The sequence below is a fragment of the Cyprinus carpio genome, chromosome A24 (assembly GCF_018340385.1).
Source record: "Cyprinus carpio isolate SPL01 chromosome A24, ASM1834038v1, whole genome shotgun sequence".
In the NCBI taxonomy this organism is placed as follows: Eukaryota; Metazoa; Chordata; class Actinopteri; order Cypriniformes; family Cyprinidae; genus Cyprinus; species Cyprinus carpio.
The window spans coordinates 19,623,391-19,651,266 of record NC_056595.1 but is presented as its reverse complement, the minus strand read 5'-3'; the positions used below and the strand labels follow the sequence as shown (position 1 = coordinate 19,651,266).

The window sequence follows — 27,876 nt, the reverse complement described above, 5'->3', positions numbered from 1 at the left end:
TTAAATAGGTTTAAAAAATTAATTGCAAAAAAAAAGTATAAATTAAAATACATAACGTGTGCCTATATAAAGCCAGTAAGTCCACAAAATACCAACTTAAATTGGGGCCCAAAAATCTGAGACTACTGGTTAATTTTTTTTTTTAATTACAAGAAAATTACAAAATTTAATTATAAGAGTGGAAAGTTCAATGAAAAAAGTAAATGAATTACAGAATGTCTTAATACATGGTTTGTCAATGTAATGGCCAATGTACATGGTCACAAGTTTGCTTTGACGGTGACCTAGAAATAATGCTGAAATCTGAAATACATATATTTGTCTTCACTATATAACTTAAAAATTTGTTTTCAGATTGAAAAAAAAAACACTCAGATTTTGGCTCCCACTGTAAGACACAAAAGCTGGTCTAAAAGCAGCAGGCCAAGGATTCTGTAAGGTGAGAAAAAGGAGCAGAAACTGGTTATAAGGAGTTTGGTTGAGTGCAATGCTGTTGGCTGTCACAGCATCGCTGGCGACACGGGGGGGGCCGCAGCTCGGGCCCCTGCACAAATGACAAGTGGCGCTGTTTGCCGCCGATTCTGTCAGTCTTTACTTCTATCGCCTCTCTGTGTCATGTTAACCGCCAGTCACTGCTAGTGTGCCAATTACACAGCCAGGTTCCCGGCCATGCCACACACTCGCTCATTCTCTCTCTGCTAATAAAAAAAAGAGAGAAAGAGAGAGAGCGACTTCCACAAGACTTGCCGTGCAAGCTTACCCTAATTAACCATCAGCTTAATTAGACAATTTACTGTGTAATTAGCAGGCAATTAGTCAACACCTCTCAGATCGTAGTGACTGCTTTGACAGACCCACTTTTCCAATGCTTATTCCGGAGTCGAAAAGCACCTTAGTTGTTTATTTTCTCATCCCCTCCCCTAATGCATGCCAACTGCACGGAGGCACAGCATAATCACGGCTGATGAGACGGGTACGACAAAAGACACATATTAGTTAAGCGGGAGATAGGTGCGAGATGGGGACGGTCTGTCCCCCATCACCGCAGACAGCTCCTCTGCATTACAAACGCTTCTTTGGGATTTTTTCCCTGAGGGGAGAACAAGAGAATCCTCGTCAATGATCTGTGATTAAATAGGGGGCGTGAGGACAATAATGATACATTTTACAGTGCAATCATGAGTTAGTTCTCGGTCAAAAACCTCTCGTCAACAGCCACTTTAGCTAAGCCACTAGTACACAGACTGTTATTAAACAGCATTGTGTCTCAAAGAAAGCAGATATTATGAAGCCTGAACTAGATTTTTAAGTTTCTTGAAGGTTGCCAGAGCGTGGAACTGTGTACATTTTCTATTTTCAAGTTTAACTTAAAGAAACTGTGTATACCTCATTTGGAAAGTTAAACTATAAAAGTACATTGTCAGCAATATATGACCATCATGCACTCTAGATATCAGTATCAGCTTTAGCAAACACCAATAATTCATTTTTTTAAGTGAGTGACTGTGTGTGTGTATGCGTAGGGACCTTCAATAGAGTTGTACTAGCTTCTGTTTTGCTCTCTCTCTCTCGCTCTCTCACTTCACAGCAGGCCAGCATGCAGCTATGGGAGGCTATCCATCTCTCTGCTTTAACTCTGTCACAGAGCTGGAAGTGCAGAAATGGCTGTGTCACTTCCAAATACTCTCAGGGGGCCCCATCCCAGAATTCTCTCCTGCTGGTGTGAAATGGAAATGAGCCTGAATACAGTGCATGCTGGGTTGTGCCAATCTCCAGCTACAGCGAGCACTCTAAAGGAACAGAAACAGCTCTCCTTAGTACAAGTGTAGGAAAATTAATAGTCATGTTTTTCTTTTTTTCTTCATTTAGCACATGCATATGAAGCTTTCTGGGTTTAATCAAGCCAAAAAAAAAATAAAAAAAACTGGTGTTTAAATATGATTCTAGTTTAAACCAATGTGAATTTAAATTGAACCTATATACTAAAAAAAAAAAAAAAAAAAAAAAAATTAATTTATATATATATATATGCACACAACACACACTACATATTATATATAATATTATATATAATACACTATATATATATATATATATATATATATATATATATATATATATATATATATATATATATATATATATATAATATTTTTTTTTTATATTCCTAAGATAATATTCATGAAAAAACAAGTCCAAGTCCAAAGCTATAAACATGGCAGATCCATATCAGAAGATAAATACTGTGTGTAAATAAATAAAAATCAAGTCCATTTCCCAGCAGACTGAGCCTAAGCTGTGAGATACAAGCTTGATGAGAACAAAACCGACAGAATATCTCATTATCCCCGTCTGAGAACTGTAACCCTTTAGTGTACGAAATCCTCATTTACAGAATTACACATTACCAGCGCCACCTATTAAACACTCAAACCGTAAGAGGGTGTGTACGTGTGCATTGTTAGTGCGTGTGTGAGGTTCACGACCTTTAACCTTTCTGTTCTTGATAAAAATGCTGCAGTTGATTAAATCTTGGTTGCTAATTAGCAGAGAGACATATAAAGCCATGCAGAAGATGCCGAGAGAGCAAGTGAAACTAGTGTGCGGTGGGGTGATGGGACACATCACACTTCATCTGTGTTACCATGGAGCTTCATCCAACATTTCTCATTAAATTAAAAACCTCAATCTAAGATGTACAGTAAATGTGTGGGTGTTTGCGTGTGTGCCGGATTCCCCGTGCCATTTCTTTTGTTTTAACTGCGGTTAAAAAGTTGAGAATCCGTCTTAATATTAAGTTCATTCAGATTTGCCCACTAAATCCTCCTACGCCGAGGTGAGAAGGCACGTTCAAGAATAGACTGATGTGCGGAGAAAGTTTTGTAAGATAAAGTTAAAGAGTTTAAGAGCTTTCTATGGTGGGCGGAAGTCTAGCGGGTCAACAGCAATCATTTCTTTTTCTTACAGGTTAAAGTGCTGGGAATATCACGTGAAAGACACAAAGGAACTATTAGTGCACAAGTATAAAAGCCAACGGCTAAAACTAGCACCTACAGGCCTCTTTTGAGGTGCTGAGTGGCGGCACACTGGTGCATTTGCCATTAATCAGGTTAGCTCCAATTACAGGTGTGATTTAGCCAGAATTGACCAGTCAAAAGGCTAATTGGGCTCAGTTGCCTTCAGATCTCAGCCTCGGCCTTGGAGGTAGCCTACGAATCCGTAATTAGTCCGAAACGGGCCAAATGCATCAATCACATATCTAAGACTCCTGTATTTGGTGTGATGCACAACAACAACAAAAAAACATAATTCATGAAAAATGGATGTAATGCCAGTGGGTTATTTGGAAGATGGCATCCTTCGCCCTCTTTTTCAAAGCAATAGCAAGAAAACAACACGTTTTCATATACTATACAGTTCATTAATCCTAATTAACGGTCACAGAGCTTTGTTAGGCAGTTCTCCACCGATCAAGAGTGCAACCCGAGCTAATTACCGATGCTGAGCACAAGCGACGAGACCCAGAAGTGCGAAGATTCTCATATTCGAACACAATCCTCTAAGCATCTTAAATTCTATCAATAGCACGTGGCGGTAATGTTACGAAAGGGTGTGGGAAAAAACCCCCACGAGATATAAAAAAGAGAAATCCCCCGTGTTTAAAGGCGGGTGATAGTGGGGTAGCGGCTGTTCATTCATATTGACATTAAGAATTTCTTTATCTTTTTTTCCCCAAAGAAAAGCCCCCTTACAATCTCTCCCACTGAGCACACAATAAAGAATAATATGATTTCTGTTTATCGAGATATCAGGTGGTATTTCAGCATAAGCTGACGGGCAATAGATGCAACAGTATATTACAGCCCAATCTGGCATCTACAAATGTCAAGAGTAAAGCAGGACTCGATAGAGAAGGGGGTGGGGGGGGGAATCCACTCAAGCTACGAAGTTCACACAGACAACTTTGCAGCCGACCGTCATTTGTCCACTTCCTCTTTTAGTCAAGAAAGAAGGTTGTCAGAGAGGGAAGATTATGTGATCTTAAGCAAAACATCCAGATGGTGCACCGAGCTCCCAAGGTAAACCGACGTGGGTGCAATTTCCAGCTTCCACTTTAACACTTTCTCACCACCTTAATGGGCGTAGAATACGCGGGGGAGGTGGGGGATGCTTCCCCCACCCCCACTTTTAAGAAAATATAAATTTGTCCCCCACACTTTTTTTTCAGGCAAGTGTGTTCACAAAGATGTTTTCAAGGGCTAGTGTGAATACACGTAGATTTAAATGCAAAGAGACAAGGCAGTCTATGATTTGCCTGACGTTTTATTCGTATCTAAGATGAGGCGATGTGAACATTATTGATGTCAACATTACCTCTCCTGTAATGTATCCTGTGGTTTCATTCATACTTAAAGCCGGAGGGCGCTGTTGCACATAAATTCCAACACGGACTCATAGAAGTAATAACTTGAGACATGCCAGGAAATCCCTTAATTTGCACAAAGGCATCCAGCTATAGCTGTAGCGAAGCTGAATAAAAAGCAAAAACGTTTTGACTGATGAAACTTGAAGATAATAAACGTTCGATTGCGACGATATATGGTTCATGTGTGTTTTGCATCTCCAGGTAAAAAATTTGATATATTAATAATGCAGTGCTAACTGGGCCAATCATTTACTACAGTATTGAAACAATAAAATATATTTTCAGCATTAATCAGTGATAAAAATTTAATTTGTTATTGTCCAGCAGTGTAGGCTATTTGATTTCCTAGCCAATTAAAAATAAGAGATAAGAAAAATATAAAACCTGTCGATTACACCAATAAATAAATAAATAATAAAATACAGTTGACATTTCTGTCCCCCTCACTTCTGAAATGATGGCTACGCCCCTGCACCACCTCTTCCCTCCCACTGCCGTTTGTCTCTGGAAATAAAAAGCTGACCTTTTCCGAAGGGCCGGCACGCAGTTTATAAAAGCAGAAATGGAGGCAGGTGGCAGGCGTCTATAAAACAGGAACAGCTACATCGCTCACTCACACATCAGAGCAGGAGAAACATCATTTACACACTTCACATGCTGTCCCTCACCGTCTGAAAACAGCTGAGTGCCGAGGACCACGGGTCGGAAAAAACAATTTGACTCAATCTTTCCCGCTCCTGCCTCCTGTCAGTAGCATATGGAACTCGCTGCATTACTATAGCGATGTCTATCACAAGTTTAAGTGCTTGTCTTTCAGTTTTAATCTTGGGGTTTTATTTAGCTTTTATTTATTTTTGTTTAATATCCCTAGTGGAAAGCAGCCAACACAGAACAAACATATGTCCCTGTTTAATATTGACTGCGCTAAAAAGAGAGAATTTTTCAAGTTAATAAAACAGTGCTTTTGAATTGTAACTGTTATTTTTAATGTCAAATTTGATTCTTTAACATTGAAAAAGAATAATTCAAACTATTTGAGTGCATGTTCATTTTAGCGACAACATTTATAATCATAAATCATAATCACACTTAAATGGCTTTAAGCACAGAATAAAGAGGAGGTGAAAGTAACATCTGTCACAGTGTCATGTCACCTTTCTCTCGAAAGATTCATCTGTTAATTAAATAAGAGTCTAAGAAAAATGCATTATAATTGTTACCTGAGATACTGGAGGAAACACGAAGGAAAGAAAGAACACAAATGAGAGCTCTCATGACAAACGTGATTAAATGGAGACATGCTTTTAAGAAAAAGGCCCTGTAATCTCACGTGTCCCGTCTGAAGTTTCAGAAGAGATCTCAAATCAATGCTCAGATTTGTCATGACATCACAGCATGCAATCAAAACAATTTCAATATGAAATCAGCCAATCTTATCAAAATTTTCCTAGACCTGCTGGTTAACATTAAAGCAAAATTTACCATATTTACTGTCTTGTTTAACATTTCTAAAAATTTTTATATTAAATATTCTGTTTTAAATGTAAATATTTCAGATATGGAAACTAAAATGGGGGGAATAAAATAAGGAATGCTGTTTCATGTTTTTTTTTTATGTTACAGATCATTGCATGTCAACAATAATTTGATATGTAATTATTTTTAGGAATTTGAGGACAACACTGGAGACAATTTTAAACTTAAATAATGCTTAAATAAAATCAAATTAAAAACTGAATAGAAATGCCATCTTGGCTGAATAAATAAGCTACTAAAATTACTAAAACTAAAATGAGAAAGCTAAATAGAAATATATACAAGAACAAATAAAACTAAATAACTATTTTAAATGAAAATGAAAACTGATAATATAAAACTAAAAGCTAATTCAAAACATAAATGAATACTACAATACTAAATAAATAATACTAAAATAACACTTCTTCAAAGCGGGGTCTAAGGGCCCTCAGAGTGCTAGGGGCCCTACGTATAATGATGACATGATTATTAATAAAGAATATAGTAAACTATAATAATAAAAACAACATGAACATATATTTAAAATTAAATAAAATAAACAAAAAATAAATAAAGTTAAAAGGGGTCCATATAAAAATATAGTAATGAATAGTAATAAAGAATATAGTAAAATATGGTAAATAAAAAAAATTAAAAAAATAAATAAATAAAAATAAAATAAAAAATAAATAAAATAAATGTTTATTTATTTTTATTTTTTTTTACAAAAAATGGGGATTTTCATATCTGGGTCCTTGGCATTAAAAGATTGAAAACCCTGAACTATGAAAAACAACACAAAACAAACAACAACAACAACAAAAAAACACTATAGTTTGATTTGCATTATGTGCACTGTTCTAATTACCTTGTCCAATGAAAAGGTTTTGGTGAGGGCGAAACCCCAGCCCTGTTCGAAGGCCCTGCGGATCATGGTAGCGCTGGTGGTGGGTGGAGCACTGGCCAGCCCGAATGGGTTGGGGAACATGATGCCGCACATCTTCACACTGATGTCCACGGTGTCTATGGGTGAGTAGAAGAGGGACAGCTGGGGCGGGCCACTGACCATCTTCCCGAAGATGGACTGTAATAGCAAACAATCACAGCACACGTGTAAGACTTCACCTAAGGTATTTTCTACTTTGTAAGAGGGGAAATTGACAGCATTCACGCAGACAAAGCTCCGAAGCCTGGAGGAAAGCTTGTGGTCGCTCTGAATGCAGGTTTCTGAAGGTTACTCCGCTTTTGCGGGCCGTCACATATGTGCAGTTAAGGCTACAATAGAGCAGCTGATCAGAGTGAGATAGCAGCGTGTGCTTGTGCGTTTGTGTGAATCCCTGCAGCATTGTTTATCTCTTCACATCGTGGCACAAAAGCGGCAAATAGCAGTCATACATCAGCTCTCTCTCTAATGAGCCTCACGTTTTTCAAACACGTACGATTGCCCTTGTGGTGATGTCACAGCCACATAATGAACGAGGGGGTGTCAAGCGAAGAGAAAACGAGGGCAGGAACATGACAGCCCACATCCTCCACAGAGAGGCCTCATCACTGGGAAAGAGAGGAAGCTAGTGAGAAAAACACCCGAGACAAACAACTAATGCCGAGGGACGATCCTGAAGCCACTCGGGCCCTGATGGATGTTGTAATTGTCAAACACTTTGTCACTAGATAGACCTTTGGCAGATGATACGCTATTGATTTTCATTTTTCAGAAGCACTTGTGGTAATTAACCACTAAGATTTAAGTACAATGATATTATTTGAGGAATAATTTGCACAGCGATAATTCTGTCATTAGTTACATTAGTTAGCTGTGTCACTTTCTATTTTTCTGAGGAACACAAAAAAGGACTGAAGACTGTAATAGTCACTTTTTTCCATGCAATTACAATAAACTGGGAGCAAAACTATCAAGCTTCGAATGCATCATTAAAGTGCCCCTATTATGCCACCTGAAAGGTTCATAGTTTGGTTTTAGAAGTCCTCAACAACAGGTTTACATGCATGCACATGTCCACGCAGAACGTAGGTGGGCATTATGCAAATGTGGTAACTTGTGACCTTCACGGAAATGGGATTTGAATTTTAAATGACGAAGTGATTCAGAGTTAACTGAGAGTCCCATCTATTTGACCATAGACAGCCATCAACAGCAAAGCCTAAAAACTAAACTAAAACTATTATTTTTCTATTTGCAAGCATTTTTCTTTCCTTGAGGAAACATAAATCTAGTTTATTTAATTGAAAAATGTATGAAACGTATATATATATATATATATATATATATATATAAAAAAAAAACATGAGTAATATTAAATGCCCAGGGACAAGTACATGAACACACCTCAGAGCTCTCAGGTGGGACTTTTGTTGAGCTGATCTGAGAGCTGTTCTTACATTAGTCTTGCAACCTTTCTGCAAATGACTCTGTTGGTTCCCTCAGCTGTGGTCCATTACCGTAAAAAACAACAACAACGCAATCTGTTGCCTTCCCTTGAACACCACACATGGTAATTTCATCAGTAAGTAAACAGTTATCTCTGCTTTGCTCTGGACACAGACATAGACAGACTATTAACCCCTCGCTGATCCACCACTGCTGGAGAAGAGCTGCACTTAACCGTGAGATTCCCCCATATGGAGGTCAAACACAGTACCTTCAAGAGCATAACCTCTTACACCTTAGAACACTCAACGGGGCATTTACTTTGAATTTAATGCTATTATGGCAGAGGTCAGAAATTGCTTCATGATCATGGTAATTTAAAACATGTCTTACACAATGTCAAAAGTTAAAAACAACATGAAATCAAATGAACCTTACTAACTTATTAAATAAATTGTCAGTGGTCTTACATGTGAATACATATGTTATTTTAATATCATTAGGATACTACTATAGTTTTTATTAAAGGGATAATCCACCCCAAAATGAAAATTTTTCACTTATCCTCATGTCGTTCCAAAGCCGTAAAAGCTTGTTCGTCTTCGGAACATAATTTAAGATATTTTGGATTAAACCGGGAGGCTTGTGACTGTCCCATTGACTGCCAAGTAAATTACACTGTCAAGGTCCAGAAAAGTATGAAAAGCATCGTCAGAATAGTCCATCTGCCATCAGAAGTTCAACTGTAACATTATGAAGCAACACAAGGATACACTGTTTTCTTTTAAATCAAAGTTTAAATACACATAGAAAATGTATACTTGTGGCACGGCTGACACAGAAGGGCATACGCAGTTTGCGTTTAGCTCATATTCTCCAAAATGGCACTACGGTGATGCAGAGAGACACAGAGACAAATTGTTGAGTAAAGTCATTATTTTTGTTTTCTTCGCATACAAAAAGTATTCTCGTCAATTTATAACATTACGGCTGAACCACTGATGGCAGATGGACTATTCTGATGATGTCTTTCATACTTTTCTGGACCTTGACACTGTTATTTACTTGGCAGTCAATGGGACAGTCACAAGCCTCCCGGTTTTCATCCAACATATCTTAAATTGTGTTCCGAAGACGAAAGAAAATATTAAATCATATATTTATTTCACAAAAATTGTAAAAACCATAAAAAATGTAAAAGTATTAAAATTCCAAAATAATTAACTAAATAAATATTATTAAAATAAAAACAATCAAAGAAACAAACATTATTAATAATAAAACAATCAAATATTAATACAATAAAATAAACACAAATAAATAAACATTTTCACAACAATCAAAAATTTTCTATTATTAAAAACAAACAAGAAACAAAAATAAAGTAAATATTATTAATAAATAACTTGCTTTTCGTTATTCAATCATCCAAATTCTAGTTGTCCAGATCATTATTTCCAAGATTCTGTCTAGCATGGACATATTACAATAGTTACTTCTCTTTCATATTTCTTAAACGACAACAAGTATGGTAGGAAGAGATTTTTTTTTCTTTTAAACTTCAGAATAATATGCACTGATAATCATACAAAATAAGTCCAGTAACATAACAAGATAGTAAACAAGGTCAAATTTTTTATTCCTCAACTTTTGATTTCATGTCGACTTTACAGTCATCTGTGAAGCAAAACACTCATGTAAAGCTTTCTTTTCTATCTACCCAAGAATAAACTGTCATATAGTCATGCAAGCAGTCAGTGTTTTGTCACATACATCTTCATAATTACATAATACATGTCACGGCTCCTTCACTTAAGCCTGGATTCTGACGGTTTTGTTGGTGTATGGGTTTGATGGCTTTAGCAGCATGAAAATCCACTGATGTGTCTGCAGGGTCTCAGTCTGCGTGTGTGTGTGTGTTTGACAGGCAGGGGGCCTCCATAAGCCCCTCTCAGGAGCCCAGGCTGATCTGGCTCAGCTAACGGGACAATCCTAAGTGCTCTCTCTCCCTCCCTGACCTCCCTCCTTCACTCTCCACAGTTACTTTGCTAGTAGCAAACTAATTAAGCCGAACAAGCTCGTATCGCTGGTGCCTCTGAGGTGAGATTTACGGAATAATCCTGTGCGGAACAGCATTCTCGCTGTGTGGTCCCGGCGTGCGGTTCTGCCACGTGAAGCCACAGGAAGACCATTGTCCTACCACCCGCTATAATGCTAATTTATTCCTTATTGTGCTCTGATTACTCATAAACATACTCATATTGAGAGGCTTTTGTATCCAGCGGTGTCACAGCTCCCTCTTTGTAGAGAACATGTAAAGCTCTCATCTACATAATTAATCAGCACTGCAAATCCTCCTTTTCCATTGGGTTTTGTGATCTTAACACGGGACATAATCAGGGCAACATCTGTTTCGGTCTCATCAGGACAAAAGCAAGTGTTTTCAAATGTGGATTTGTTGAGAAAATGAATTTGGGTGTACGTTTACGGTGACACAATATTGTCATTTGGGCAGCTGACATGACATCTCACAGCAGGGACGGCGAAGTCCTGCAGTGTGATGATACACATCATCTTAGAGTATTATAAATGGCATTTTCGGTAATTATTTTATAATTATTATGTGTGCAGCTTGTATCACCTCATCTTGCCCTGGCCCTGTCATCTTTTACTCACCCTCATGTCATTCCAAAACCATATGACTTCTTTATGTGGAATACAAATCCAAGGCTCTTTTCCATACAAAAAAAAAATAAAAAATTAATATGGGGCTATCAACCTCCAAATACCATAAAATAGTCTCATACATCTCTTTTCCTCTCATATAATAGAAAAAGACCTAACACAGACATAAAAAGTCATTATATGCTGAAAACCTTTCTCTGAAAAAGCTTTCTTACATGATGACATCCAGAAAAGTCTATAAAAAAAAATCCTCAATAAATAAATAACTAAACATTAATAAAATAAAAAAACGTAAATGTACTTTTTATTATTATTAAAAATAAAAACATAAATAAATAAATAAAAAATATTAGTAATACAATTACAATAATATTAATTAATAAATAAATCTATTAATTCAAATAAAATAAGACACATTATGAAAGTTACTTGCATCATTCAAATTTCTTTCGCATTTTTATTTATATATTTAATATGCACTGATATACATTTCTTTCAAATCTTGTGCAAAGATGGTTTGTGTGCATCCCATGATCAATTACAGCACATCTGAATACAAGTGCGAATGAGATTCAACAGCTACAGCGTAAAGGAAGGTTTTTTTTTTTTTTTTCATCACACAAAATACGCGTGGCTTCTGAAGACTTGGATTACTGTGCAATAGTCATGTGGATGCTTTTTTTATTGTTATTTTTTGGAGCTTAATGGTCTGAGTTGCAGGGTTTTTCACTATACAGAAAAGAGCAGCTCAGATATTGTATAAAACATGTCTACATGGATTTGGTACATCGTATGGGTGAGTAAACTTTTTCTTTCATTTTATTCCTGATTCCAGATGAAAGCAAGAAAGAAAGCACCTGTAAGTATCTGTGCATGTGCCAGGAGGCCTGTTTCCCATCATTGACTGCTTCCACGGTGGTATTGGCCAGACCGGCCACATCGCCCCCAGCGAACACCCACGGCTCACTAGTCTGCATGCTCTCTGGGTCCAGCTCAGGAAGCCCCCATCTGTTTAACCTGATGGGAGCCATGGCCTCGATCACTGCAGAGAGAGAGAGAGAGAGAGAGAGCTGATAAAGAAAAGGGCCGATTTATGAGAGGAAAAGAGGTAACATGGAAAAAGACCTGCAGAAAAGGAAAAGGGAAAACCTGATAGACTGGAAATGCAAAGAAAATAATACAAAGTCAATGACAAGACAAATGACGAGAGCTTTTTTTCCCCACTGGCGTTTCTTTTTCTTTTTGCGAGGTTAATGTAACATCTCCTGGTGCATTTCATTCACTGTTAGTAACGTTAGCGGGAAGACAGTCTGTCAATCTGATCTACATTCTGAAATGACCACCCCTCCTCTCTCTTGAACACACACCATCCATCTTCTAAAGGCACGGCGGCTCGGCATGGACCACGTCCTACATTTATCGACAAAGAAAATTCCAAATACAGATCTAAAGGCAGGATGCCCAAGATTTATTGCACATTATGAGGATTACCATGAAGGAATGGAACTCCTCACTGTCCTTACAGAGTAAAAAAGTCAGCTGTATATTGGACAATGTTACTCAATCACAAATGACAGAATAACATCAGCCATGGAAGAATTACATTAACTGATGTTACTTTATGCAACCTGAAAAAAAAAAAAAAGAAAAAAAATTAATTATTAATTTTTGCAAAGTGTATAATATAATATAATATAATATAATATAATATAATATATATAATATAATATAATATAATAGTATAATATAATATAATATAATATAATATAATATAATATAATATATAAATGGCAGAAGGTATTACAAATTCTATTCTATTCTCGACCACTGCTCAAGATTGTGATCTCCCATCATTGATGATTTCTGAAGGATCAGAGTTTTTGAATATTAGTTTTAATAAACAGTCTAGATGCTCTGGTGACTGTTTACACAGTACATCAAAATCATTTCCATTATATGTCTCCTTTAATAACAGAAAGCAACAAGCATGCACACCAAAAATCAGATTTTCCAAACACTCAAAGTCAGAATTCTGTATAAACTCCAAACACCATAGCCCACCCAATACTTCTAAGTAAAAATAAACTGAGTTTTCCTCTTCCTCCTCATAACTAAGATTTCGATTTTCTTGCGGGCGATTAAAGAGACCGGCTGAAGGGAAGTGATGTTAAAAACAAAAGTTGTAATATCCTCCAGTGAGCTGGCAGGTCAGTTCAAAGACAGAGAGGAAGAGAGATTGGCTCCTACACTTGACACTGTGCCTGTAATCCTGATCGTCAACACTTTTTCTTGCTCCTCTTCTCTATTATTTTTTTCCCCTTTATCTCCCTCTAATGTCTAGAGTTCTCTGCAATTGTCTAGACCTCTTCAACAGCCTCACTTATCCTATTTCAACACACACACACACACAGATGCAAACAGTGAGTTGTTTTTCTTTCTCTCCTGTCTGCTCTGGAGAGGTAGTAGAGTATGTCAGGCCTCTCATAGCCCTCAGAGATCATTCTTAAGTAAAGCAGCAACTCTCTCTAGCTGCTCTCTCTCTACCCATGGGCATTCTCCTCACTGACAGATGCAAATTGCAAGGGTCCATTAAGAAGAGGAATCCACACTGGATAAAGGAGAGGACGGGGATTGTGGACCAGCACACTAGGATAGTCATCATTCCATCAGAACATTCCCATTGTTTTCTACTACAATAGCACAAATTTCAGTGTTAGGCTATGTTTACACTAGTGCGTTTTCATTTTAAAACACACAACTTTTGCTACGGTTACGCCTGCCGTTTACATTACCCCGGCGTTTTCGACCATTGAAAACTGAGACTTTTGTAAGAAAACAGTAAGAAAACCGTATGCTCTTATTCTTACTGTGGAACACGTAAGTAGAATTTTTGAAGAATTGCTGAGCAGTTCTTGACACAATGAGTCAGTTCACTGTGACTGGGGAGAAAAGAAATAAATAAAAAGATGACGGTCAAAGGGATGACACTTTCAGCCACTGCAAGAGGAGTTGGTCATTCCAAATCTTTGATGTCTAGAATACTGCAGCTTTATAATGACACTAATTCATTCAAGGCAGGTCGTCCATGAAAGACAAATGCACGACAGGACAGGATAATGTGGAGAATCTCAATTGGGAATCGGTTCAACACTGCAGCTGGGATTGCTCGCCAGTTCAGCGCTGAACAGGGTAAGGATCTGTCTCAGCATGCAGTGTCTCGGCACGTTTAGGAGAATTCGGACTGAAAGTGCACTCTACAGTGACCAAGCCTCTCATCAGCAGAAAGAATCAAAAGGCTAGGCTCACTTTGTGAGCATGTCGTGTGGACAGAGGAGAACTGGTCCAAAGTTGACTTGAGTGATGAAAACAAGTTTAATTTATTTGGGTCTGATGGGAAACATTATGTTCATCATCAAACTAGGGAAAGACTGAACCCTGAGTGTGTAAAGAAGTCAGTGAAAGGTGGAGAAAGTGTCATTGTTTGGTGATTTTTTTGGTTATTTTTAGTGCTTGACAGTCTCTTAATATTCATATTTAGACACATTTTGCAAAACATCTGTTCAAGTTTTTACAAAAGAATCACAGTCATATGGGTCTGGAATGACATGAGGGTAAATAATGACAATATTTTCAAGTATCCTCAATCTGTTCTAATTTGCTGTTTTTGTTTTGTTTATATATAAGAAAGTCAGTGCATGAAGCCTTGTGTTTGATTGTCAAGCTCAAATGCAAGTTGCTGTTCAGTCTTGTGCCGGAGAAAGCAAGCGGCCTCATTACCGCTGATGGAGTGTGATTAACAGAATGCTAATGTTTGAATATTCGGCCGAGCGGGTGGGTGGGGGCGGAGCCTTGGCTGGAGTGACAGGAGCCGGATGCAGAACACTCCATCAAAATCCAGCCACTCTCCCTCACAAAGAAGAAATGGGGAAAAAAGAAAATGGAAAGAAAAAACAGCCAAGTGTGGCGAGGGATCAAATCATCTGTTAGCTCCAGTGGGCAGGCCTGCTAGATTGCCAGCCAACTTTTCTAGCCATGTCAGCTGTTCTGGTACCAGCCCTCGACGGCCGCAGCCAGACCAATCTGATGAGACACTTGAGTGGGCAAGTAATTCATATTTCCTAAATGAAAGAACACAGATGAAAAAAAAAGAAAAAAAAACACCATCCCTCAGCATTTTTTGCAAAACTAAGGTAAGGTACAGTGCGGTCAGAACTGTGGTTATTGCTTATGTTACAAAACTCAATATCTGCAAAGCAGAAGTGCACTAAGATGACAAAAATAGGGATCGAGATGAACACAGGCACGTCTGAACAAGACTATCTGATTCCATTAAACCGAAAGACAGCCGCACACACAAACACACAACAACCTCATCAAACACCATAACCTCCCTACAATCTCTTGAAATTACACTAGCTGGCTTTCGGTCAAGTACACTATTTTCTGCTCCTGCTAAGAGGTGATTTGGTGTGCTTTAATTAACCTTGTAGACTAATTGCTAATAATGATAACCCTCTCCTGCTGCACAGACCTTTTCTGATGCCTAACATGTTCCACAGATGCTGTGAGCAGGTCAGACACCGTACAATAGTGCCAATAATACTTACAAAACAACCGGAGGTGCTCATTTCAAGGGGAGGACAAACAACTTGGATTGCATGCAAGAAAATTAAGAAATTATAGGACCGAAGAAGGGGCAAATATTACAGTCTATCCAGGCATAATTGCATTGTGGTAATGTTTGCTGAATAAATGTATTCAATATATATTCAATAATGCTTAATAAACCTCAACATAGACAATCATATTTTTAAATATAATAATTGCAACCATATTTACAGTATATACTCATTTATTCATCATTAGGCAAAATGTAAAATGCATTCAAACACACAATCATTATAATATAATATACTCTTTAAAGATAAAACAATGAAATGGTTACAAAAACATTTATGCTACATTTATACATTATTTATATGTTTGGGCACACTTGACTGAAAAGTTTCTTGTCATGAATATTTAACTTGATTGATTGCAATTAGTTTTGTAGATGTAAAAAAAATTCCGCCTAGACATGGGATTTCTTTACAAAAGTACAATTTTAGTTGAAAATGTTTTGAAATGAGGCTCAGAAAATTATGGAAAAGTCCTGCCAACACAGAAACTCCATCAATACATGTTTTAAGCATCCCATGAGGAAACATGCTTTTTCAACAGTCACAAACGGTATGTACTTTTTATGTACTAAAACTTAAAATAACTATATATATATATATATATATATATATATATATATATGTATATATATGTATATATATATATATATATATATATATATATATATATAGATATATATATATATGTATATATATGTATATATGTATATATATATATGTATATATATGTATATATGTATATATGTATATATATATATATATATATATATATATATATATATATATATATATATATATATATATATAATATATATATATATAAATATATATATATATATATATATTTTAATGGCACATAAAAAGCACATTCCGTTTGTGACTTGAAACAGTGGGTTATAGTTTGAGATCATTTGTGCTGTAACTGCAGGCTGGTCAGTGAGTAAACTCATAGCGTGGGTGGGATGGATCTCATTATGGTGAATTCATGTCAGCTCTGGACACTACAGTCTCTCTGTGACATTACACCTTGTTTTTTAATGCAACCCTAATTGAAAATCATAGCAGGTCTGCCCTTTATCAACCTGATCTAATTAGTGGACTTCAAAATCATGTGAGAAAAAGTTCTGCTCTGTCATCTGCCATGAACACCTTGTATACTGCAGCCCACCAATAATTAGCAGGTCTGCTGATTACAGTTATTAAATGATTGAATTGTAACAATTCATATTATTAATCAGCTGTTAACTGGGTTCATTTAAATACTTGAATGATGTGCTGTGATCACAAGGACCTGACCACATCTATCAGTACTAGAGAATAATCGGATGGAAACCCCAAGTCAGTATTTAGCAGCAGTTTTAAACTGGTCCAGTTTACCATAGGAATCACGCTAAAATTTGTTAGAAAAGAATCAAAAAACAAGTACAGTAATTAACATCAGTAATAAATGCAGTGCATTTCGCACACTGCCATTGGTCACAGTTCAGGGACGTGGCGAGCAGATAATTATCCGGGTGAAAAAAAAGGGGGGGGGACTCTGATGCTGGTGACTCTCTCTCTAATGGACTCGCGGTCTTTCTCTTCACCCTGTAATCACGTCACTAAGACCGTTCAGGAATAATTTTGAGTTGTAACTGTGCTGTAATGACTTGTGTTCGCTCCCAGAGGGCTAACTGCAGGAGCTCAGTACTAATCCTTTCACACTCTCTTTTAAGATAATTTCCATTTGGTAACAGCATAAAACTCGGTCAACGTCATTCATCAAAACACTACCATTAAAGACAAATACATACAATCTAAATACCATTACAACAACACACCAGTTTTAAGTCTCTGACTTGCCTCAAAGTGTTGATGTTTATAAATAAATAAATACAAATATACATAGAGATAAAGGCCAGTTTCAAATAAATATAGAGTTACATTGTGATATTTAAACGAATTAAGTCAATTGTGAGATATGATGTCACAATTACCAGAAATAAAGTAAAAAATTTTGATATATAAATTTGCATTAAATCATAAAAAAGTATGAGAAATAAGGTAAATATTGTGATATAGTAATACTAATAAAGCTCCCATTACTTTTTTTTAAGTGTGTGGTGGGGGAATAATATTGAAATTAATATTTCAGTGTAAATTAAATCAGATCTACCATTATGTTATGTTAGAAATTATTTCGTTTTTCAAAATGTACCATATACAAATTGTAAAGTAATATACCAGTAATGTTTTCTGTCAATATTCTTTGATATAATTAATATTATCATATTATATATTCATATTGTTATATGTAAAATAGTTTTATATTATGTAAAAATCCTATATGAAAGCAAAAGAAAACTCATATTTCCATGTAAATTAAATTACAGCTGCCATTTTATAACTTGTTAATGATTTCAGAAAGTTATTTGATAATATCAACATGTACCATATACAAACTGTAATTATATCTGATATGTGTTTGTTTGTAATGAGTTTTATTATAAAATTATATTTTAATTAGAATAGAATAGAATAGAAAAAAAAAAATAGAACAGAACAAAAACAGAACAGAAATACTTAGTGACTATTCCTTACATACATCCTGACTAAAATTGCACCTGATAAGAAACTGATAACAAGTGTGCTGCATATTTTAAACTGTAATTATTCTCTACTTGAAAAAGAATCACATTTTGGAGGAGTTGTGTTCATTTGTAAGAAGGAGCATACGATACCTGCGTGGTCGTTCATCAGAGAGCCGAAAGCACTGATGATATAGTCGGCCTTTAGTCGTATGATCTGCTCCTCATCCTCCACCCACTGACCCGACTCTGTTTGCTCAGTTCGGCAGAACTCCATCCCATGGACCCGGCCTGCCTTCAGCAACACCTCACGTGGAGAGAGGAAGGGCAGGAACTCACATTTCTCCTCCTTGGCCAGCTCCATCTAAACACATCAGAAAGACTCCAATTAAAGCCCTAAAACAGATAGCACTAACGTACAAATGCTTCTAGCTTGAAAAAAAAATGTTTGGATGAAATATCTGACATGTCCCAGAGTGCAAATTTTACACAATCAAATATGCAGTGAATTGAGGTTGTGTGGCCTATTGTTTGAAATGATTATCTCTGCATAACGCTTCTGGTCTCACATACAGTTCTATTTTTTTAAGCATGCTTTATACAGTGTTTAGAACACAGTATACAGTAAGCAGTGAGCTAATCTGAACCTAGCCTAGCCTAGTGTCACATGATCCTTCACAAATCATTCTAATATGATGACTGTGTTCCAAGCAGTTGAATAGAATTTTTTTAACCTTAGATGTCTTCACTCTCACTTTTAATGCAATTTAATGCATCCTTGAGAAATTAAAGTATTTTCTTTTCTTTTTTTAAGTGCACATGAACGCATAGCTCACAAAATTCTGTCATCATTAGTCAACATGATTTGTTTCCCATCCAGCATGACCTCTTTTCACCTGCAGAACACAAAATAGGATATTCTGAATATCAACATGGTAAAAAAAAAAATTGGACCCCACTGACTTGCACTTTAAGAAAAAACAGACATTTTTCTTATTTTGTGTTGCACTGAAAAAAGTCAGTCATACAAGTTTGGAACAACACAATGGAGAGTAAATGAAGACAGCATTTTCATTTTTGGGTGAGCTATTCCTTTAAGTATGTTTCTGGTCTTAAATCTGAACAAGTGCAAAGTTAGTGCACATAACAAAAACCAGCAAAGGTCACGTATTTTATCCGGCCATGAGATAATGAAGCGCATGATTATGAGAGCGCTGTACCTCGTTAAAAGTACAACTCGGCTTGGTGGAAGCACATCAGAAAGTTTACAGAAGATTTTCTCTCAGACTACACCAAAAAAAAAAAAAAAAACAGATGAAAAGTGCAGCTGAATCATCTAAAAGAAGCCCACTGGCTTCGTGGAGGGGGCCGGTGGGAGGAATGTAGTCGTGCGGTGACAAATTCTATTTTCTTATTACTACGTTTCCATAAATTGTCTCAGTTCACGCCAATGCACAATCGAGCGCTCTGTTCTGATTATGTATGCCTACAGGAGTCTTAAACTTAATATAGCTTATAAACAGCTTTAATGAGTTGAAGATGATGGCGGCCGCATTAGGCGAGCGTCTTCACTGGAGAGTGTAAACAGATGTGAATAATTACTGCACTTTACCGTACTTTATCCTAATGCGGTGGGTGATGTGAAGAACAATGTGTGAATCAGACTTAAAGGTGAAGTGCGTAATTTTTTTAGCGTTAAAATAGTTTATAATTTCACTTTATTGCACAGAGAGAACTACAGCCTTTGTGCGCTTTCCTCTGGCTCAACCAACGGTGTGAGTCTGGGGGCGGGGCTACCTGTTTAAAAAACTTTTTTAAATGATTACATTATCAGACATTATACAGTTTCACAACTTTATAGAACTTTATGGTCTCAAAAACTTAATGGTGAAGTTCCCTCAGTACATCTGACACACATATTTGACAGCTTTGTCTAAATGGAGCTGATCATGACACGTTTAGCCGGCTGGCATCATTACCAGAGTGGAGGCGGCTATATAGCTCACCAGAGAGCCCTGTGTGTGAGTAGGACAATTGACAGTAATCTCCCCCTGAAAGCAAAGGCAAGTCTGCAATAAATGAGAGTGGAAAGGCTTAGGAGCGGTGTCAGTGGTCTAGAGAGAGAGGACACTCTCACAGAGCTCTTCATAAATCTCTGCTTCACACTTCTCTCACACCAAATATTAATAAGCTTCACTCTGCTGCCTGATGTTGACTCTCTTCCTCTCACTTCCTGACTCTCCTCGACTTTCTGCCTTCTTGCTCTTCTCCTACTTGTAATCATTTTTCCTCTAGTCCTAGAAGAAAAAATGAATTCAAAACAAACTTTAAATTTAAAGGTTCCACTTAGAACTCTACAAAAGACTTTCTAAAAAAATGTTTCTATGCATGTTAAATGAAAAACTACATTCTTTGAAAAGTGATGCTTCATCCCACTTGTTCGATCTTCGTTATGACCCTAACAATGCATCCGTGTAAATAATAATAGTCATTTTAAAACTAACTTCTTCAAATTTGTAATATATAATATTTATAAATAATACATTTCTTATAATAAAACAGTGGTTTCATTTAATATATCAACTTAATTGCATAGATCAGGTATTTTTAAACTGTGGTCACAAAAAGTCAGGAAAGTAAAAACTGATCAAAAACATAGCAATGCAAAAAGGTTTGCAAAAAATTTCTAACTTTGGTTGCAAAGTCAGTCTGCGGAAAAGTTAAATGAAAAGCAGATTTCTTTTTTTTCAAACTGTGGTCACAAAGAAAGCCTTCGGGAAAGTTAAAAGAAAATTTGGTCAAAAGCAAAAGAGAACTAAACTAAATAAAAAAGCTGACGGATTTATTATGGAAATATACAGTAAAATAATAATAATTTTAAAAAAAATTAGGAAGGGAGATCCTAATATTTGATCATAATAATTGATCTCTGGCACTGATGACAAAATATCAAACACAATGTACCACCAAATGATGCTAAAACCCTTACTTTTAAGCATATATTTAGTCTTCTTTCTGATATTATCTCACTTCCATTCTATTTCTGGGTCCTCACCTCCTCAGGAACTGCTCGTATGTTGGTGAATCCCTTCCTGAAGACCACAAACACACGACGGGCGCCGCAGCGCAGGGCAGAAGTAGCGCAGTCGAAGGCCGTGTCTCCAGCGCCCAGAACGATCACAGTGCCACGGAGCTCCGGCAGCGCTGAGTGACACCGACACATCCCTGAAATCCAAGAAACAGGAGGAGGAGGACAAAAAAGACTGAGAAAAAGAAAAAAAAAAAAAAACAAATTCTGCCTATAGAACAATTCTCACTTAACGGCTCAGCAGATGCTTGTTCATAAAGCGCTGTAAAATTGCATCTCGGAGTCTCACAGCACGTCACTATCAAATTATTCTGCTTCCATCAGAGCCTGGTTCACCTTGTCTTCCTGTCTTTGTTTTCTTTTTTTTATGATTTCATATTTTTCCGGAAATGTCCTTGTATCAGTAATTTTATACTTCACACCTGTCGTGGTACTGCTTATATTTTTAGATGCGATAAGGGTGTCTGCGCCTATATTAAACGCAATGAATTCAGCATATGATAAAAACTATCAGCATATGATCAGCTGACTCTATTTACTTTCTTATAAAAAAATAAAAAAATAAATATAATAATAATTGCGTAGTCAAATAATACTATATATAAAATGCTACTTTGTACATATATAATGTACAATTACAATACTGTATTACAATAGCATTTAAAAAAATTATATATATATATATATATATATATATATATATATATATATATATATATATATATATATATATATATTATAATTGTATTATCTTTATTTTCAAAATCATTCATAAAATTTCTTCTGAGTTAATGTAATGCTATTTTTAACCCTACAGTTTAGGCTGTAGTATAAAGGCAATATCAAATGTGTAAAAACATCAATTTTAACAAAGAAATTTTTTAAGCTCTGCAGCATTTTGTCTCAAATGCTTGTAAATATTCAGATGTTCCTATTTCATTAAATCCTTGGCCAACTGCCTTAATGCAGCGAGTTGCAGTAAGAGGCAGAACGGCACATTGGATTAAGATTTATTCATTACTGAGGTTTTATTCATTCAATCAAGTTCTTTCTCCAAAATTTCCATTTTCATTCGATTCTGATGCCAATATTGTGAGTCTAAACCCCCATTAATCTGGGGAGCAGGAAAAAAAACTTCTCATCTTCCTTTCTGTTCTTTTCGATTATTCAGATATACCTTCAGAAACAGCAATTATATCTGGCAAGGCAAACTATACCATGCACCATTTTCAGTCTCCTCCCCTTCTTCAAAGTATGCCAATGAATAAGTGCATCATGATTAAAACCAACACAAGAACAAACAAGTTTACCTTCAAAAAATCTCATCACAGGAAAAATATCAAGCCTATATCCAGAACAATGATTACCACTCATAATTATGAAAGTTTATAGTTACAACATAATCCATAATGGTACTGAATAATTACTATATTCATGGTACATTTCAAAAAACACATATCTGAAAAACTTGATAACAACAGTAAAAAGTACTAGTACTATTGTTACTTTTTTTGTTAGCAAGGTAAATATAATTAAAAGAAACTGGACTCAGTCCTTATATGTGGTGCTTCAGAAACGTTAAATCATCAGGTGTGACTTTGTGAAAGTCAAATTTTTTAGGTTGTTCACCTGGTTTACTGGCTTTCGCGACGAGAGGGAGAAAGTCCTTCGATGTGTAAAAACCCTGTTCTGTAGAGAGGCCATCAAAGAGCGTGTGTCTGTTAGCTTGAGGTAAACCTGCAACAAATCAGACAGATATGAGCAAAAAAAGAAAGAAAAAAAAATCCACAATAAAAGTTCAATTGAATGAATGAATTATAATATATATATATATATATATATATATATATATATATATATATATATATATATATATATTATGTATACCATGTGTACAACAAATCACATGGATAGGTATCTGAGGTAGATTAAATCTCACATCCGCAGATACGCATTCCAATTTCTATTTCCTTCCTATGTTGACTTCTTCCTGCCTCTAATGTCTATTGCATCACCTGCCCTTCTGAATGTTTGCCACTGTTTAGTGTCATTAACATCATTACACATAATCACACATAATGCAATCTTGGTGGTTTCAGTGGGAGCGACGTTTAGACATCAGCGTCAGGCCTCCGATGCCTCAAAACCCACAATTATCATCCATTCAAAAGAAGCCCGGACGAAGTGAGTTCTGAAAATCTCTCAATCTTCTGTACATAAGATCTAAATCGGGACATGCAAGTGTGATTTTGTCATTTCCTTGCGCTTTATATGCAGTGAATGCTGCACCTTGTTCAAGGCACGATGTCTTAATAAGATAAAACCTGGCAGAGATCAGAGCAATTGCGAGAACTGTAACGTGAGAAGTTCGCGAGATCCACTGTGACTGAGATGGAAAGCAGAAGACAGTGGTAATGAGGCACTAAGTGATTGAGAGATGGAAGACTGGGGTGTTGCTGTCAGAACCAATCAGCTGCATACAAAGTGATTGCAAGGAAATGCATTACAACATGCATCAACACCTTAGTTTGCGTAATTCAAACAAGCCTTTAGTAAACGCATGGATCCTTTTAACAACCTCATGTGAAAAAACAAAAAGCAGAAAATAGAGTTGCTAAGATTTTAACAGCCTCCTGCAGTGTATCATCCAGGTATCCAACAGGACCTCTCCACCCACCGTTCTCAGATCCATCCGCTCTGTCTGGCTTAAAAATGCCAAGGGCAGAGAGGTGAAAGCACACAGCATGATTTAAAAAGTTTAACTCATTATTAATGAAACTGGTCATTAAATCATATAATAATAAGACGCCCACCTCTCATCAGAAGTTGTCAATAACACTGCAATTACCACGTTTTTAAAGCTAACCTTCACCAAACAAGCCAGCGTGTGGCCGGTGAATAAACGCTAGCTCACCAATAACCAGCCTGTCTTCCTTCGAGCCGTGTTCGCACAGCTGATTCTGTTTGACAGAGCAGTCTTCTGGCTGTCTTCTATATTTCAGCTGGATCTAGTTTTACACCAGGTTTATATGAAAAGCTTTATGTGACGGTAACCTGCTGCATTCAGGTTTTCAAGTATTCTCCAGTGGTTGTATATCACTGAAAAAGCAAGAAGAGACTGTGTTTCTGATTTTACTACAGGAAAAAGGAGTGGTAGGGAGTGTTTTTGCACAGATTGCAAAGAGTCCCTTAACTGTGGCAAAAATCACTGCAATACCACAAAAAACAGCGATCAATAAAAGAAATAAATGTTTTATTTAAAAAAATCTAATAATTGGTTAAAAAATAAAAATATATTTATTTTTTATTTTTTACTACAAATACCATATTAAATTAATATTTCATTTTATTATAAATAGACAGGTCATATTTAAAATAAATGGTTACACTTTAGTTTAGTGACCAATTCATGTGTCTAAATGACATCCACATGTATGGCTGGAAAGAGAATTACCCTGAGCATCACAGTCCCTCGACCAGTTTGTCATCATCCCACAGTGTATCCTGGTGCCATCACTTCCCCAAGTAAACATGATGTAAAAGACAACAGATCTCATCAGACCTTTTTTCGGCGGTGGACAGGGGTCATTCTTGGGCACTCAGAGTGGTTCGCATTTACACCGGTCCATCATTAAAGTTTAGTGTATATTTAAATTTCAATATTATATATGTATTTATATATTTGTATATACATACATATATACTATATATACACAAACTTCACATTAAATATCCCCATGCTGAAGGTGTAGTGTCACACATTAGACTTGGTGCAAATCACCAGTGATTCTCATTAGTGGATCTCTAACACATAGTGTTGAAAGCTTCTAAATGAATTTAATGATATTCTGATGATATTCTGGCATTTCCACCAACTAAAGCTGTCAAGGTGTCATGTCTAATGAACAACATAAAAAACACGGACTTTCAAAATTGTACATAGACTTCCAAAATTGCAGACATGTGCCTCATATCTCTGAGCAGGTACTTGAGTCTCGTTAGTATGAATGTCAGTCAATAATTATAAAAAGCTGCTTTTATGTGTTTGAGGGGCTTGGAAATGCTGTCCTTAATCTATGCGTTTGTGCACTCATGTGTAGCCTAATTAAAACAGGATTTTAATGAGCCAAAAATTATGAATACATAAAAATAACCAGTGGTGTAGTTGGTACGAATCAATATTTGTATGTTTGTCCAAAAAAAATCGTCATGGCTTTACAATACAGATCATGTTCAGTATAATTTTTTTACAAATAATGTGTGTAATGGTACATTTTTATAAGACTGTTCAGAAAGCATATCAACTTAACACCTCAATCACCTGATCATCACCAAAGTACAAAAGCAAGTTCAGAAAGAATGGGAAACTTTGCGGTATGGTGTGACAAAGTGGCTTTTAACAAAAGCTCCAGGGTTTGAGACAGCACTCTTTGTAAGTAATGTGTCTCCATTTGTCTCCTGCTGCATCACATTTTCTTCAGCAACGATCCCTGGGCTGAGCTTCCGTACGGTACGCTCACAGCCGAGACCCTTTCACCATGCAAAATCAAAAAATAATACATCACCCGCAGAGCAGAACCCCTCTCGTTAATCAGGGCTTATCTATGGGCATCTTTTGAGAGGAGGGGGTGACACTGGCAGGAGGCCCTTTCTCTGCCATCCCTGACCTCTTTGACCCTTATGAATTGCATAGTGGTGAAGAAAAAAACAAGGGTAAAGAGTTTTTTACATTTTATGAAGAAAAAATGCTTGGTGCTACAATAGGCGCTTTTCCATTACCCTTCAAATTGCGCAAGTGGAAATTGCGAATTGAAAATACAATGGAAACTTGTCAATTTTGCAAAAACGCACATACATTGCAGAAATATTTTTACACTTGCATGAGGTGTTTTTTCAGGCAATTCGAAAAAGGAAATATTTAGCAAAACTGCAATGGACGCTTTTTTTTTTTTCTCGCATTAACAGGTCACATGGCGTACGTAAAAAGTCATATGATCATTCCCAATTGAATCCGCGCTGCTTCTGTCAAGATACACGCATACGCCTCCTTCAATTAAATATAATGGCTAGTGTAGCCAAAGTCCATCAAAATCTGTTGCCATGACTTATCGCAATTACGTTTTTAGTCACATAACATCGGTTAATGGAAACGCCATTTCACAATACTTTTTTATCTACGTTTATAAAATATCGCCAAAGTTTTGCGCAAATCTGTAATGAAAACGCGCCTAATGTTAGGGTATTGTGGTCTATAGAAATGGCTCAGGTACCTTCTCCAACCTAAATCATTGGGATTAATACATTTGTTCAATAATCCACCAGCCATAAATTTTAAATTCAATCACTTATAAATGTAATAATACACATTTTAAGGTATTTATATATCCGTAGCACAAAAAACTAACTATTAAGTTTGAGCTATAGTCATATCAATGCTCGCCATACTAAAGTTAAGTACATAAAGATGTTACATAACCTCACAGATTATAAATTAACTAACGGAACATTCTGAAATAAATATATGTTTCCATTTTTGTAGCAGCACATGTTCAGTGTCAGAATGTGTAATGGATTTAAAAAGAGACAGATTCTTGACATCTCGGGTGGTATTTTAGAAGCATAAACAAATGCTGGGTCATTTTTACAGTAGAATATTATAACCTCACACTGAGCATCCAATGATCACTGCCGCCAACTCGTAGCAACTATTGATTGTGGAGCTTTTAAAAACTTCAAGTATTCTCCAGAAACATCATCTCATCTCAGTGCCGAACGTACACCTTTTAATCATGTCCTTGCATTTATTGATCACTACGCCTTTTAATAACACATATACCAACTTTGAGTAATATTTTGTGGTTGGTACTTATATTCCACTGCTTTTAGGGCATTATGGGTACATTAAATCAATAATGGACTTACTGTACAGAGTTTCATTCTTGTTGTCATAAAGCTGACAATGAAATCAAAAAGACATCTAGAAAATAAGAGAGAGAGATCACAGACCCCATCACTCTGTGGCAGTTAAGGTGTTAATTGACTCTTTAAAGCCATTGAACCCAAGCCACTGACTCCTGAGCCTATAGCGTAGAAACAATGCTCTTATCTGACTTCCTCAACCTGGCTTCCACTTTGCATATTTTTGCATATTGCCAGGGAGAAATTAGAATGTCAATCATGTGAGTGGATGACATTTAAAAAGACCGTAAAGGACTCGTGTGAAATTACAGAAATTAATTGCAAACACTCAGCGCTTTCATTTTCTCCCACAGTCAAAATTTCTTTACATCCCTTTGTAGAGAAATCCAAAAATGCTCTATGTAAAAGACTAATAATTAGGATGCCAGTATTAAGAGACCAGCATTTCGAAACAATGAATTATACTAATATTTTTTTCTCATTGAGTCGGTACAATAAAACAGTCACATGGACAGCTTTAGGCAATGTTTGAATTCCTAAGATCAATGCAGGGGCCACGTAATCACAGTTTAATTTCTTTCTATATAAATTTATGCTATTCTAGT

General features: G+C 36.3%; 1 protein-coding gene across 1 annotated transcript in view; it reads right to left on the bottom strand.

Moving 5' to 3' along the window:
* Window positions 1-216: 216 nt before the first annotated feature.
* The window catches only part of LOC109088088 (dihydropyrimidine dehydrogenase [NADP(+)]-like), a 79,607-nt gene continuing 51,947 nt past the window's right edge, over window positions 217-27,876 (bottom strand). The window contains exons 9-14 of the mRNA XM_042714563.1: window positions 22,982-23,089; window positions 21,320-21,489; window positions 18,418-18,628; window positions 11,876-12,060; window positions 6,813-7,028; window positions 217-1,790 (exon numbers count right to left, since the gene is read on the bottom strand). Coding sequence (XP_042570497.1) covers window positions 1,671-1,790; window positions 6,813-7,028; window positions 11,876-12,060; window positions 18,418-18,628; window positions 21,320-21,489; window positions 22,982-23,089 — 1,010 coding nt within the window. The 3' untranslated portion in view covers window positions 217-1,670. The remainder of the gene's footprint in view (window positions 1,791-6,812; window positions 7,029-11,875; window positions 12,061-18,417; window positions 18,629-21,319; window positions 21,490-22,981; window positions 23,090-27,876) is intronic.